The 14,831-nt window shown below is 33.7% G+C and overlaps 2 protein-coding genes across 2 annotated transcripts; both read right to left on the bottom strand.

Moving 5' to 3' along the window:
- Positions 1-5,299: 5,299 nt before the first annotated feature.
- Positions 5,300-6,845, bottom strand: LOC122013512. Its single transcript, XM_042569785.1, has 4 exons — positions 6,723-6,845; positions 5,937-6,486; positions 5,365-5,770; positions 5,300-5,303 (listed from the first exon to the last, which is right to left on the bottom strand). Exons 1-4 carry the CDS (start codon positions 6,843-6,845, stop codon positions 5,300-5,302), a joined length of 1,083 nt encoding a protein of 360 aa, XP_042425719.1.
- Positions 6,846-8,877: 2,032 nt separating this feature from the next.
- LOC122016900 (zinc transporter 10-like) lies at positions 8,878-10,617 on the bottom strand. Its single transcript, XM_042574331.1, has 4 exons — positions 10,475-10,617; positions 10,343-10,400; positions 9,617-10,254; positions 8,878-9,540 (listed from the first exon to the last, which is right to left on the bottom strand). Exons 1-4 carry the CDS (start codon positions 10,487-10,489, stop codon positions 9,085-9,087), a joined length of 1,167 nt encoding a protein of 388 aa, XP_042430265.1. The 5' UTR covers positions 10,490-10,617; the 3' UTR covers positions 8,878-9,084.
- Between the last annotated feature and the right edge of the window lie 4,214 nt (positions 10,618-14,831).

Genomic DNA, 14,831 nt, shown 5'->3' with positions numbered 1-14,831 from the left:
AAAATCTGGAAATCGAACCTCGAGTCTTGTCGGTGTTGACGTAGATTCTTTTCTCCTACATTTTGTTACGTTGTATAATTAAAGTCTCCTTTTAGTTTACGAAAGAAATACTTTCTTTTAAAAAAAAAATCTGAAATTTATTGGCTTACATCCTATTCTCCTTTTTATTGGCCTCGTCCAATGACGCTGACCAGTGTATATAATTTTATAAATCCTGCTGTCAGTAACACCCGATTTGAAAATAACTTAAGTAATTGAATTGAATTTCATTATGAATTAAATTTTATAAGAAATTGAATTTAATTATCATGTTTGGAATGAATTACAACTTAAGTTATAGAATTCTTATATTTTATCATTTTATCCTTTTTTTTTTTTTTTTCTTTTTTTACAAAGAAAAAGAGAATGAGGGCACAATGAACATAATATGGAGAATTGAATTCCCTATCTAAATCATACATAAAAAGATGTGATTTACTTTTACCTTATTTGATAAAATTGGAATTGAATTTCATATTAATTCTTAGCTACAAAATTATTCTAAAATATGGAATTCAATTTTAATTCTAAATAGAATTGAATTTCATACCATTCCAAACAAACGGTCAAACATAAAGTATTTGATCGGATAAAGCATAACGTATTTGAACGGGTGGAGACGAGTGAATCTTTTTACCACATAAAGTATTTCATCGGATGTTGTCGTGTTAATCTATGGAGTTAAAACGTGACACATTTAAATATATCTTTTTCATATTTTGATCTTAATAGTTATGCGTTATTTATCTTAAATCATTTTTGTATTTACCTAAAAACAAATTATCAAGAACACTATGGCAAACGAATTACTTTTTATCATATAAAATATTTTATCCAAATTAATATTTATATAAATCATTAGCTATGCTAAATTTTTACATCAGCTATTCTACTCATGTTTTAAATTTAAATTTTATATAAAATAATTTTTAAAATTCAAAGAATGATATTAAAATATTATTTACTTAAATTCTAAAATTATTTATAGAAAAATAAATATCTAAATTTAATAAAATAGTAAACTCAATTTTAAAATTTAGACAGAAAATCGTATGTGACCCTTATTGTTGTGTTAAACGAAGTCTCAAGAATTGTAGACATCCACAACGGAGTTTTTTTTTTACTCTCTGTCGAATGTGACATAAGCTGGGTTGGGAAAATCGAACCCAGCTTCTTATTCTCTATCTTTAGTTTCAGTGGGGAAAATTTTTAAAATAAGCATAAATAGTAAAGTTATTATAAAAATAGATAAAATTAAAACTTTTTACAAATTTAGGTGAGATAAATTCATATCCGGGATTTAAATTTTGGTAATTATTATTTTTTATTTATTTCCTTATATTTCTGGATTTAAATCCTAGTACCTTCTAATTACCGGGATTTAAATCTTGGATATGATTTTTTTTTATTTTTTTACAAATTGTTTCATTTTTCATTTGCTTAAGTTTATTTTTTTTTAAAAAAAAAATCAAATTCGTAATAATTTTTTATAATTTTTTATAATTTCTTTTACAAAGCTAAATTATTTTATTAACATATGTTTAAATAATAATAATAAATTATATTTATATTTATTAAATGTAATATAAATTATATTAGCAAATAATTTCAATAAACTGAAAATAAAACACATTCTAAGATTTAGCAAATATATTTAAGATTATCACATTTAATATAAGGAAAGTCGACATTTATATTATTGGTAGAAAGATTATCACGTTTAAATATAAAAACATTTATCAAATATGCTACAAATTATCTTCAATCGATACCACATCTCGGATGTCGACGATTTCGGTGTAGAAGGAATCGTCTGAGAAAAGGAATTCTACCACCCGTATTCCGCTCATGTGATTGTTGGACTATAGCGTCGTTATGTGCATCATTTCTAGCCTCTTCGTCATCCCCATGATTGCCTTCTTGTGGATCATCATCATTAGCTTCAGATAAATGAGAACGTATACTAGATATATCTATTGATGGGAGGTTAGATATTGTGGACATGCGTTCCATTTGAAATGGAGCAAAAATATTTCTAGAAGGAGTAAAATAATCAAATCCCAAACTACCTTGAAAATGAGAGCCTGATTCAGACATTGAAAATTCTAAAGTGGTCGGGTGGCCAAAATCTCTATCGGTTGGCAACAATGATGGACCTGGAAATGGCTCTGAAGATGATTGGGGATCGGAGTAGTGGCCAAACCCACCTGATGTGGGATAACCACCAAAACTTGTTCGGGCTTGTGTGAATGAAGATGAGCCAGCTTGCATTGATAGATCTCTCCAGACTGGCGGTTCAGAAATAGTATCACAGCTCATACGAGGAGGATCGACATACCTTTACCTTGGTTGACGAGTTCTTGGACCTCTACCTGATGGTGCATTAGCGGTAGGAGTGAACCCATAATCAGGAATATGCATATCGTCCCGAATGATATATTCACTTGGATAATCTATGTATTCGTTGCTCTCCAAAAGCTCCAAGAATAGCCCCAGCCATCCGGTTATGTTGTCGTTCGATCGGAGCATTATCTGAGCATGATGAGATCCATGCTCTCTCGTGAGTATCAATCTAGTAGAAGAATAAAAAAAAAATATAATGGTTGTTAAAGTGCAATTGAATATTAATTTGTGAAACAATTAGAGAATTTGGTGATATCTTACACTTCCTACATGAGTGGCCCCCTCGATTGTCATAAATTTTCACGTTACTCGCCTATACCAGTCTCCATATTGACTATGATAGTGTTGGGTCAATAAAATGATATTACTGTGAACCACAAATTGTTGGCGGTTATTTCAGATGTTAATTTCTTTTGCCCATTCAACTCTCCAATCAACCTCGTACTTTCCCTTTTGACTGGTTGAATGATAACCGCAATGACGAAAAGGAGGAACAGGGATAAACTAGAGCCAGCCGAATTGCCGCCGTACCCTATCTGGATAATATCATTCGACGACATTGAAGCATATCAAGGGTACTCGAGCCGTCCAAATGTCCTGCCCGGATAGACAAATCGGATCTAACTAGTGAATAAATTGAGCATATGGCTCCCAAGAGATCTACATAAGGTCATAACAATTAGTTTTTACATTAATATAGCTAACATTGTAAACGACAAAAGTTAAAATAATAAAGATCTTACTTGGTGGTGTGTTTGAACGTCGAATTCATATCTCCATCCCTGCAAAGTGAATCGCGGTGATTGTCGCGCTTCTTTCTTACCTGCCCACCTGAAATCATAATTTTATCAAGTGAATGAGCATATAATACTTTAATCTGAAATAATATAAACAAATAACTATTGCACCTAGTCCCGAGCGGAAGCATGGGTGTGTGTTCTATCCCACCCCTAATAATAGGACGACATTGAGTGAATCACTCTCATGCCCATAGCTGCAGAAGTAATAAAGGATCCGATATCTGACTAATATATGGGTCAACAGCATTACACAAATTGCGGTATAAGTATGCAAGGCATGCGCTACCCCAACTATACTCTTGCATGCGATGTAAATCCTCAACATTCGCTCTACCAGATATCGCTGACCCATGAATAGGTAGACCCAACAGAAATGCAATATCTTGCAAAGTTACTGTCATCTCTCCTTCGGGAATGTGAAATGAATGCGTTTCCGGCCTCCATCTCTCAAGAAGAGTAGTAATAAGTGCTCCATCAATACGACGATATCCAACCTGGAAAACCCCTAATAATCCCGCTACGCTCATCCAATAAATAAAACGATCATTTTGAATATTATACTCATTTTGATGTAGACTAGTTCGCTTCACAAGCAAAGGTTCAAGGTAACTGCCGTCATATGACTCACCACGACTTGCTCTAACTTGAAGAAACATTGTACAACAAATTAATTTTATCATGACCATAACATATGTGCACAAATACAATGGCAAAGAAATTAACCACACAATTTATTTTATTACCACATTATCCCATACTGTTTCGGATCTATGCGACGTCTGCAAATGTAATAACTCGCCATCAACTGGACCTGGATGTCTAAGGTAATCGACACGTCCAGGCCTGCGGTCCATATCTATATACAGATACAAATGAATATATGTATATCAAATATTATATCATACTTACACACATAATCTTTGTCAATATAAGTACGTCATACATAATATCAATAATGTCTTACAAAGTTAATTAAAAAACACATGTCTTACAAAGTTACAAAATATTTGAAGTTACACACGAACAAAAAGAATTAAACATGTGGACAAGTTTTTCTATTACGTCCAGGTTGCCCACATCGTCGACAATGTTGCACTCTGCTTGTGGATGGTCCAACGTCCATCTCATTTCTCCTTCTTCCCGCTGGCTTACCCTTTTTTCTCTGTGTCTGGGTCAGGTATTAGGCATCGACCATCATCACCTTCCATAATTGGGCAATAGACCTCATTACCCAAGGGATGAAAACTACTTCTATAGCATTTGATCGCAGTTGACAATAAATACACAGCATCTATATAGATAAAATAATCTCTTCCAATTGCCATACATGCTGCTATTGCATGCGAACAAGGTATCTTCGTCCCCTGAAATTTTCCACAACTGCAATGTTGAAGGCAAAGATGTACCATTTGTTTATTACCTCCTTTTCGCATTTCACGGGAGTATCGAGTCTTCACTTCAAAAACTCCATCTTCATGATTGAAAGAGGTTACCTGATGGGTGTACTCAACTTTCAAACATCTATCAAGCAATTTGAGGCATTGTGAAGTGTACACTTTGTCATTGGCCATCTGATCATAGTACACATTTCTTTTGTTATCAAAGTACTTGATCATGTTATAAAATGTGTGCTCGATAAGGGCAGCAACAGGTAAACAACGTGCATCTTTCAAAACTGAATTGACATACTCAGCTACATTTGTATCCGCATACCCATGTCTGTGACCCCCATCATGGGACATTGACCATTTTCTATTGGGAGCGATGTAATCCAGTTTCATGCCTCATCATTCCTCTCTTTTACCCACTCCAAAACTCGCTCACAGTTTCTTACTTGACACGTCCTCCCTATAATGTGACATCAGTTAGATGTTGTATATAAAACATGTATGCATATGTATTCATAGCATTGCGAGGTTTTGTAACCGTACCAGCCTTTATGAGTAAATTCTTGAGTCCAACATTTTTGAAGCGTGTGTTAAAATTGCTGGCCACATGACGGAGGCAATAGTGATATTTTGCATGAGTTTCATCCCAACCGAGATATTGGTTATTCATTATCTGTATAATTCCAATATGTCTATCGGAAATGACACATATACCATCACACCTTACTACATACGTTCGAAGGAGCGCCATGAACCATCCCCAACTGTCCACATTCTCGGACTCTACCAGCGCATAAACTAGTGGAATCACAGAGTTATCTCCATCAATGGTTGTTGCAATTAGGAGTGAATGTTTATACTTACCATAAAGGAAAGTTCCATCAATTTGGATCATTGACTTTGTGAACTCAATACTGTCGATAGCTGGTTTGAATGACCAAAATAGTCGACGTAAATTTTTTTTGTTGAATTCAATTTGCACGATGCCTGACATGAGTGTGATCATCAAATACTCACCATACAACACTTTCAGGATTTGTCTATTACAGAGCTGCAAAGAAATGTGGTAGACGTTGGTATGATTCATCCCAATCACCCCAAATTCTGGCAATAGCCTTCTGTTTAGCCTCTCATGCTTTCCTATAGGAGGGTTTGAAATGCAACCAATTGTGAATTTCAACAATAATACTTCCAACTGACTTAGATGGATCTTTCTTCACCCCTTCCAGTATGCAGTTGCATATAAAGTTTTAGTCCAATTGTCTGTGATCAAGTGATATAGCCCTTGCAACACATGTGTGTGGACCTTTATATCGTGTTGTGCCCCATTCTCCACCAAATTTCTTTAGCCTTGCTGCACGTAACTGCCAACTACACCCATATTTAGTGTTCCTACATACGACTGACCAAACACGTGAACTTAACTCAGCAACTTCATATTCTTGACTGCAATTCAAGGAATACTGTTTAATTGCATTAATTACATCTTCCTTCTCTCGAAACTCCAATGTTGTATCAAATTCTGTACCAACTACCATTCCAACTGTGTTACCCACTGATCCGATCCAATCCGCTGAAACAGGGTAGTTGGCTCCTATAGTAAACTGAAATGCTTCAGGCACTTCGATCATTGCCTCTTCCTCACAATCGTCTTGACCGAGTAGCCCATCACTATCTTCCTCTTCTGAAGGGTTGGACTGACAGTCATTTGTTGCTATCGGTATGTCAATGCTCTCAGGTAGTGGGACATCTGAATGGATCAATATAGGAAAATACTCTATAACTTCATGTGATGGACCAGCCTCATCATATATACTTGTGCCGAGACTTGGTTCGAATGGAGGTTCAGACAATGCCTGATTCGAAACATACACACTTCTTTGTCACATTGTAGAGTTGAATCACCAAACGGTTGAGAACTTGGAGCACATACACTGTGCCAACTAGGCAGTATAAAAGGATCACCAATTAGCTCTAAAGTAGGAGCATATACACTATGCCTACCACTTTGCATAATAGGTTCATGCAAAAGACCCAAACTACGATCTCAAAAACTTCGTTTACCACCCAACTCTGCCTCTTGAGTACATACACTTCTCCTACCCTTAACTCGATATTTTCTAGTTTTCACATATAGCTGAGGATAACTTGTACTTTCAACAACAGCAATACTATCAACAAGGGCACGTATATCATCATCATCTTTGACCTCCATACAATAATAATGGATGACTCCATTTGACATACAAGGCAATCTATATATTATATCAGATATAACATCATCTGATCGAAGATCCAATTTCTGGCTTATTGACTCAACAAGGTCACTATACTCAAAGCTCTTTTGCAAAAACACTACCCGATGCGACCCTCCTTCATAATCTGCACCATGCTCACCCTCAACGATTCTACCTCCATAGTTAACAAGGACTTTTATTTTTTAAGTCATTCTATAATAAATAAGTAATGGTACACCAAATTTTAAATAAACTATAATTTGTAAACATAAAGAAAATCTCAATAAACAAAATCTCATAACACGTTTTTTTAATTAAACTAATGAAATAAATTATTTTTTATTTTCACATCTCTTAAATTAATAGTTTTCATTAGTTTAAAATTCAAATTTATTGTCTAGATAAGGTTATTTTAAACACATCAAAATTTTATTTAATAATAAACTAAATGTACTAATTACATTATGCTTAATAATACTTTTAAAAAAGCAAAAACCTATACAACTAAATTACTAACGAGTTATAATATAAATCTAATATAAAAACTACATAGGATACAAACACTGTATATTTTCACATACCTCAAATATAATATTTAATATTACTAAATTAAAAAATCTCTCGTGGAAAATCTCAAGTTTAAAATTACATACTAAAATTTTCTTAATTAATATTAAATACTAATAAATTCATTTCACTTACTAGCAGCATAATAATACAATTAAAAAATTTACTTACTAATTACTTTTTTTAATTACTGTTAATTGTACTTTCAAACGGCAAAAGTAAGTTGAATATTTAGTTTGTAATCATGTCAGAGGAATAATATAGAGTGATTTTTCTAATTACAATAAGAAAAAATTTTGATTTTATATATATACAGAGTAATGCCGGGAAAAAATTTTGATTCAAGCTGTCACAAAATCAATAATTATAATTACTTATTTTTTAAAAAAAATAAAACTAACTTGAAAGAAGCTTGATCATATCTATTTTAATTGTTTAATTCATTTATTTGAAATTTAAGCAACCGATATCGGAAGATAAATAAATCTTTAATCTACTTGTAGAAATGTTGTTGAGATAAAAAAATACCTATTTTATCACAATTTTGCTCTTCCTAGCTCGCTCGCTTAATTCATTACACGTTTATATAGAAAATTGATGTCACTGTGCATGTTAATTAATGACTGTTACTCAATTAATGAATCCGACATGTCAGCGGGATTCCTGCCCATTATATATCAGCAGGATTCCCGTGACATGTCAGCGTGATTTCTCTGCTCGCTGCATGTCAGTGAAATTTCCGCTGCAATTGATTAAGAATTTGATTTCGTTTTGCATGGAGTCGCGTCAAGAAAACTTTAGCTTTGTAATAATAGTTAATGGGACCATAGCACATGCGGCTCAATACAAAATCAATAATTATAATTATTTTTTTTAAAAAAATAAAACTTAAGCAAATAAAAAATGAAATAATTTGTAATTTTTTTTTTAAAAAATCACATCTGGGATTTAAATCTCAGTAATTAGAAGGTACTGGGATTAAATCCCAATAATTAGAAGGTACTGGTATTTAAATCCCGAAATATAAGGAAATAAATAAATAATAATAATTATCGAGATTTAAATCTCCAATATGAATTCATTTCATCTAAATTGGTAAAAAGTTTTATTTTTACTTATTTTTTAATAACTTTACTATTTATGCATATTTTAAAAATTTACCCGTTTCAGTGAGGGTAATACAAAAATGCTAAAAACCCATGTGACCGTTGGAGATGGCCCTTATCTCCCTTACAAATCAGGACAGTTCTGAAAGGCCCCGGAAAAAAGATTGAGATGCCTTGTACTGCAAAAGAGTGTTTCGTCCAGCCTCCCGTGCAACGATATTAAAGCGTTCAAGTGGATTGCTAAAGCATTGCGGATCAATCATCAACAAATATACGCGAGCACTTAATTTGGAGAAAAAAAAGTATGCTCCAGTCTGTAAGGATATGAACACTTAAATTATAAAAAATATAAAATATAAAAATAAAATGCTTCGTCGATATGCGACAGAGTGTTACATTTTACACACACTAACCATGAGAGCAAGCAGCAAGCTTTTCTCCACAAAGACTGAATGAAGTAATGACAATTTCAACGACTGAATCTTAAAACTGGAGTTGGAAAGCAGAATCGAGAGGCATGCGCGTAGTAAGATATATAGATCCTTCAAGCCCAGATTGCGAGGCCTGACATGGCGGCGGCGCCAACGAAGAGCGCTAGGTACGACACCACCTGATGCCGCACGTTGCATCTTACAGTCTGGCTCAAGAAATCGGCGGCTATCAGATCCACCAGGGCCATGTAGATCAGAATTCCCGCCGACATCGAGTCCAGAAGCCCCTCCACCACTAGCGCCGCCGGGCTGTTGACGTTGTACGAAGACGCCACGCCCGCCCCCACGGCGATCCCCAGTGGCGTCGTCGCCGCGAAGAACCCAGCCATCACTGCCGCTGCCGCGTTCCTGAACTTCGCTTGGGAAATGCATCCGCCCAGTGCGAATCCCTCGAAGAACTGGTGGAAGGAGAGCGCCGCCACCAGCGGCCGGATGGTGCAGGGGTTCTGCGACACGCCCAGAGACAGTCCAATGATTACCGAGTGCGACACGATCCCCAGCTCCAATATCTACACATCGACTTTATTATTATGTCCATTGCAAGCTTCCTTCGTGGGGTTTTGGGGAATAATTATAAACGCATACCTGGGATACCACCACGTGCCGTACGTGGGACGAGCCGCCCTGTTTCTCCTCGTCGTTGTCGCCGCCATAGTAGTGGGTGGGTACCGCGTTGCCGTTAGCACGCGCGTGGCTGTGGCGGTGCTCCGCCGCGTGGGCGTGCAATCCGATGATGTGCATTGGGTCTTTCTCGTTCCCCGTCGTCGGCTCTACTTCTGGCGCTGCTGGGTCGACGGCGATCCCTGAAGAGGATGGCGACGCCTCCGCGAGGTGCTTCCGCTCGTAATACTGGGTGCTCACGAAGTCGACGACGAGGGTGGCCAGCGCCGCCACCATGGCGACGAAGCCGGCGAAGGGGAAGGCCTGCCAGGGGGTGTGCTCGAGGCAGGGGTTCGAGAAGGACGACTCAGCGGCGTCGAGCATGTGCACGAAACCTGTCGCGAGGATGACGCCGGCAGCGAACGCCTTCACGAAGACGAAGACGCCGCTGTCGGTTCGCACCCGACGGCCGATCAGGGGGATTGCCACGCCCACTGCGCCGGCAAGAAGAATCGCCGTGAAAGCCACCATCTTCAGCCGTAGAGCCGCGTAATCGTCCCTGCATCCATCTGCCTCCTCAGCGGCGGCGCAATTAGTCGTCGCTATCGACGCGGACATCCCATCTTCACCACGATGAATTAATCGGCCACTTCAGCGCTGATCAAGATCTCAACTTTATAATACAAATTGAAAAAAGTAATGCTTTTTTACCCCAATAAAATTGCAACCGCTGGCGGAATCGGGTGAGGTGGCGAAAAGAATCGGAATCCTGTAATCGACCCTAATTTAATTTTCCAATTTCTTTAAAGAAAGCGATAATTTCTCACTCGATATTATGCATACCTCGAAGAAAGACATCAGGAATCTTTATCTACAAATTTTGAGACTGGCGACGAGAAAACGATGGACATATGTAGAACCGTCGTAGAGAGCTAGGGAGCAGCACCAGGCGAAGAACATGTTGCCATTCTCTTGAAATAAATCGTGAATGTCGTCATCCGGCAAAAAGAGAAGTTTGACAAGCTTCCGTCGTGTCTCGGCTGCGGGATCATTAATATCGTCCACGTGTTCTTCGACGCCTTCCGTAGACTACGTGGCAGCATCAGGGCCGTTGGTTGGGTGTTTAACCATGTCGCCACTATATTACGGCGACTGGTCCACAAGCGTGTCCCGTGTCCCCTCTCCGTGAGCATCATAAATTAGTCGACTACCTAAGAAGGTTGTTGAGCAAGAATGACGACATGGTGTTTATTATTATTATTATTATTTTAAAAAAAAAAACCTTTTAGTTCCTGCTCATCCCTTGAATGTGCATTATTAATTGACATAAGATATTTCAATTATATCAATTAGTCCTGAGGTGGGCCCATGAAAATTTTCTGTTATCATCGAGTTAAATTGAAAAGTTAAAAAGGGTTTACGGTGGACACGTATCAATCCAACGTTTTTAAATCAACCGTATATTAAAAAAAATATTTATCTATTAATTTATTAAAATTCAATCTCGATTATTAAATATTGGATAACTTGAGAAAGTATTACGCCGCTGTAACATTGTGTGGGGGGTGTAAATGTGCTTTGTTTCCTTCTAATGAATTCATTTGTAACTGTTTTGTTGGTTTTTGTTTTTCACCCTAATAAAGTGGACCGAAGGCCTACGGAGTGGGCTGGCATGAGCACGCTCAATTCGGCCCAAGGTATAGAATGTTTTATGTTTATTTGGATATTTGAGTTGGTTCTTTTAATAAAATTTGGCTGAAATTTTATTATGTCATTCGAAATATTTGGAATATCCGGAGAGGTGGTTTTGGACTCACAGAGTCACAGTAGACAATTCACTGTTGGTTAAGCTTTATAGGTAACTGTCTAAAAAGTTTTTTTTAAAAAAAAATCTCTTTTTCATTCCAGTTTATTAGATTTTTTTATGGGATCTTTATTTTCTCTTTTATCCGCATTCTAAAAAATATATAACAGATTTTATGAAACTAAAAAGGGCGAAAATAGGTTAGGACATGTGTATTGATAGATTAATATACGTTGCCAGTTTTGCCTGTCAAATAGTATGTCATATAACTATTTTATTAATATATCTATTTTATTAATATATACTCGTATTCATTTTAATATTAACTATTTAGAGATCTCACTATTTTTTTTTACTTTTTATAGCTAAAAGTTTATTTTCTTAATTTTTAATTTTTTATATAAAATTCATTCATTAACCATGTTCAAAGAATTGAATACGGTTAAAGTGTTTAAATAATTGAATGCGATTAATGTATAGATATTATAATATCCATCCATATTAATTTATAATACTATTTAGATATTATAACACTCATATATTAATACCAATATGAGTATTCTAGGTGTAATAGAAACTAAAATAAATAAATTTTTTTTTAGCATTCCAAGTTTATTTCAAATCCAAGGTGTTAAGTATTATTAATTAGGCTAAAATACCTTTAATGCTTCTATGTTTTTTTATCCTGTAGCATACTTCCCTATGTTTAAAAAATAATATTTAACCTCTTTTTGACCAAAAGTCAAATGTAAGAAATCTTGTAAAAGATAATTGAGACCTTTACTTTTTATTATTTTCCAATCATAACCTCAAGTGGAAAAAAAATATTAAATTGATTATTATATTCTTAGAGAAAAATATTCATAAAATTCATATATGCATCAGCATAAATAATAGAAAATTAATTCTGAAAAAGATAACCAGTCAAGCTTATTCCACTATCCTCACCAAATGAAAAAAGAACAAAAATTCTAAATTGATGAACCAAAATCAAATGAAAATGGAATAAAATTCATCATTAAAAATCTTCCCCTCATCATCAAATGTGACATACAATAAACAAAAGGCAATTGTGCCATTATATTTTTTTTTATTATTTTTCGATAATAATCTTAAGAGGAAAAAAACATATTGAATTGACCATTATATCATTCAATAAAAACCCTCATAAAATTTATATATACAACTGCATAAACAATAGAAAAGCAACAATTCTAAAAGGGATCATCAGTGAAAAACTCATTCCACCACGCTCATCAAACCAAAAAATTACGAGAATTTAAAATTGATGAACGAAAATCACTCCTACTTCATTGTATGTCACGTTTGATGATGAGAAGAAATTTTTAATATAACTTTGTTTCATCTTCATTTGATTTTGATTTATTAATTTAAAATTCTAATTTTTTTGTGAGGGTGGTGGAAGTGGAATGAGTTTTTTTACTGATTATCCCTTTCAGAATTACTTTTCTATTGTTTATGCTATTGCATGTATAAATTTCGTGAGAATTTATATCGAAGGATATAATAATTAATTCAATATGATTTCCCCTCTTACAGTCATTATTGAAAAATGGTTAAAAAATAAGGGAATAATTTTTTTTTATAAGGGGGTTAAATATTATTTTTTAAACGCAAGGGGCAAAATGCTATGGGATAAAAAGCACACATGGGGGTTAAATGTATTTTAACTTTGGTAACTTTTACTCAAAACCTGAAAACAAGAATTTAATGTTTTATTCATGCTTCTGTTTTTTTATTATGGTATAAAATTAAAATTTGACATTTATGCCCTTAATAAATTTATATTTTATATAATTGTCACCATATTTTTTATAGGAAAAATTGTCTTAAAATTCTTAATCACAATTTCAACTTTGCATGCAATTCCTATATCCAAAAAACTTTGTTTTCACTCACTAACCAAACATAATGAATATCAATTTACCTAATTACCCCTCATATTTTGTAGATATAAAAAATCTAAAAATAAGTATAATTCTGTTTAAATTCAGTACATTAAACTAGAATCTAGTATATTTTCTATAAAATTGAGCATGATTCTTTATTCACCTCAATTGAATGGAAAATATACTAGATTATCTTTAAATAGTGCTAAATTGGATGAAAAATATACTAAATTTTCTTTAAATGGTGTTGAATTTAGGAGAAATTATATTAAGTGGGGAAAAAACATGCTCAATTTGATAAAAATTCTATTTGATTCTAGTTTAAAGTGCTAAATTTAAAAGAAATTATACTCATTTTTAGACTTTTTATACCTAAAAAATATGAGAGACAATTAGGTAATGATGTTTACATGGGGAAGTTGAAGCAAATAAACTTTGCATGTAGGGAGTGAAAATAATTTTTTTTAGATGAGACTACATGCAAAGTTAAAATTGTAATTGAGAATTTTAAGATAATTTACCTATAAATTTATCATTTTATATAATTAGCACCACACTTTTGAGATATTTTATTTTTTAAATAATATTTCATATTTTTATATAATTTGTATTTTAAAAAAAAATTTATACATATTTTTGTGTATTTATATAACTTTTATCATTTTTAAAATTTTATTTTTATTAATTTTTTAATATATTTTTCATTATAAAAAATAATTTTGATACAATATTTAAAATATAATAATAATTATATAAATAAAAATGTATTAAAATTATATTTAGATAATTAAAAAAGATTAATTTATATATTTTAAGAATATTATTATCATGTAACTAAAAATTAAGATTGGAAGTAATAATTCATCAAACACTTCAATTTTTCTTTATATTAGCATTTGACTCCTATTTCTAAACATTTTATACTTCAATTTTTCACTAACTTTAAAATAATCTCTATAAGAATTACTTTTTAAGAAGCAAAAGCTCTCCCAAATATTTTCTAATTCCACGTAGCGCGTCATGGCAAAAGAAAAAGCATTTCTAGTTTATGAAATTCTGAAATTTAAACTTGACTTTCTCAATTCCTCTCGCCATCATTCCTTTAGCTTCCCCTAGAGATTGGAATATCATTTTTAGCTAGAAAAAGGTATCTTCTTTTACAAGATTAAAAAAAGAGTCTAAACAACAAAAGTTCAAAAAAATAGTTAACACAGTGTTTGAATCACTTGTTATGTCAGATTATCAATCCATCTATGCTTCTCAAATTTACCAGATAACCATTAGAAAATTTTGGTGATCTTCAAGATTAATCAATTTGAATATTTGAATACCTTAATTAAAAATAATAATTTGATCAAAACTCTTTTAACATCCGGAATTCTTTGCTCAATTCCTTCCATTCCAAGGCATCACTCGACAATGTTTCTTTTTTCCCCCTTAAAAAAGTCGGGTATAAAGTACTTATTATATGTTTAAAAACCAAGGT

The sequence above is a fragment of the Zingiber officinale genome, chromosome 8B, assembly GCF_018446385.1.
Source record: "Zingiber officinale cultivar Zhangliang chromosome 8B, Zo_v1.1, whole genome shotgun sequence".
NCBI lineage: Eukaryota > Viridiplantae > Streptophyta > Magnoliopsida > Zingiberales > Zingiberaceae > Zingiber > Zingiber officinale.
The sequence above is the reverse complement of the archived record's forward strand: the minus strand, read 5'-3'. Positions and strand labels throughout refer to the sequence as shown.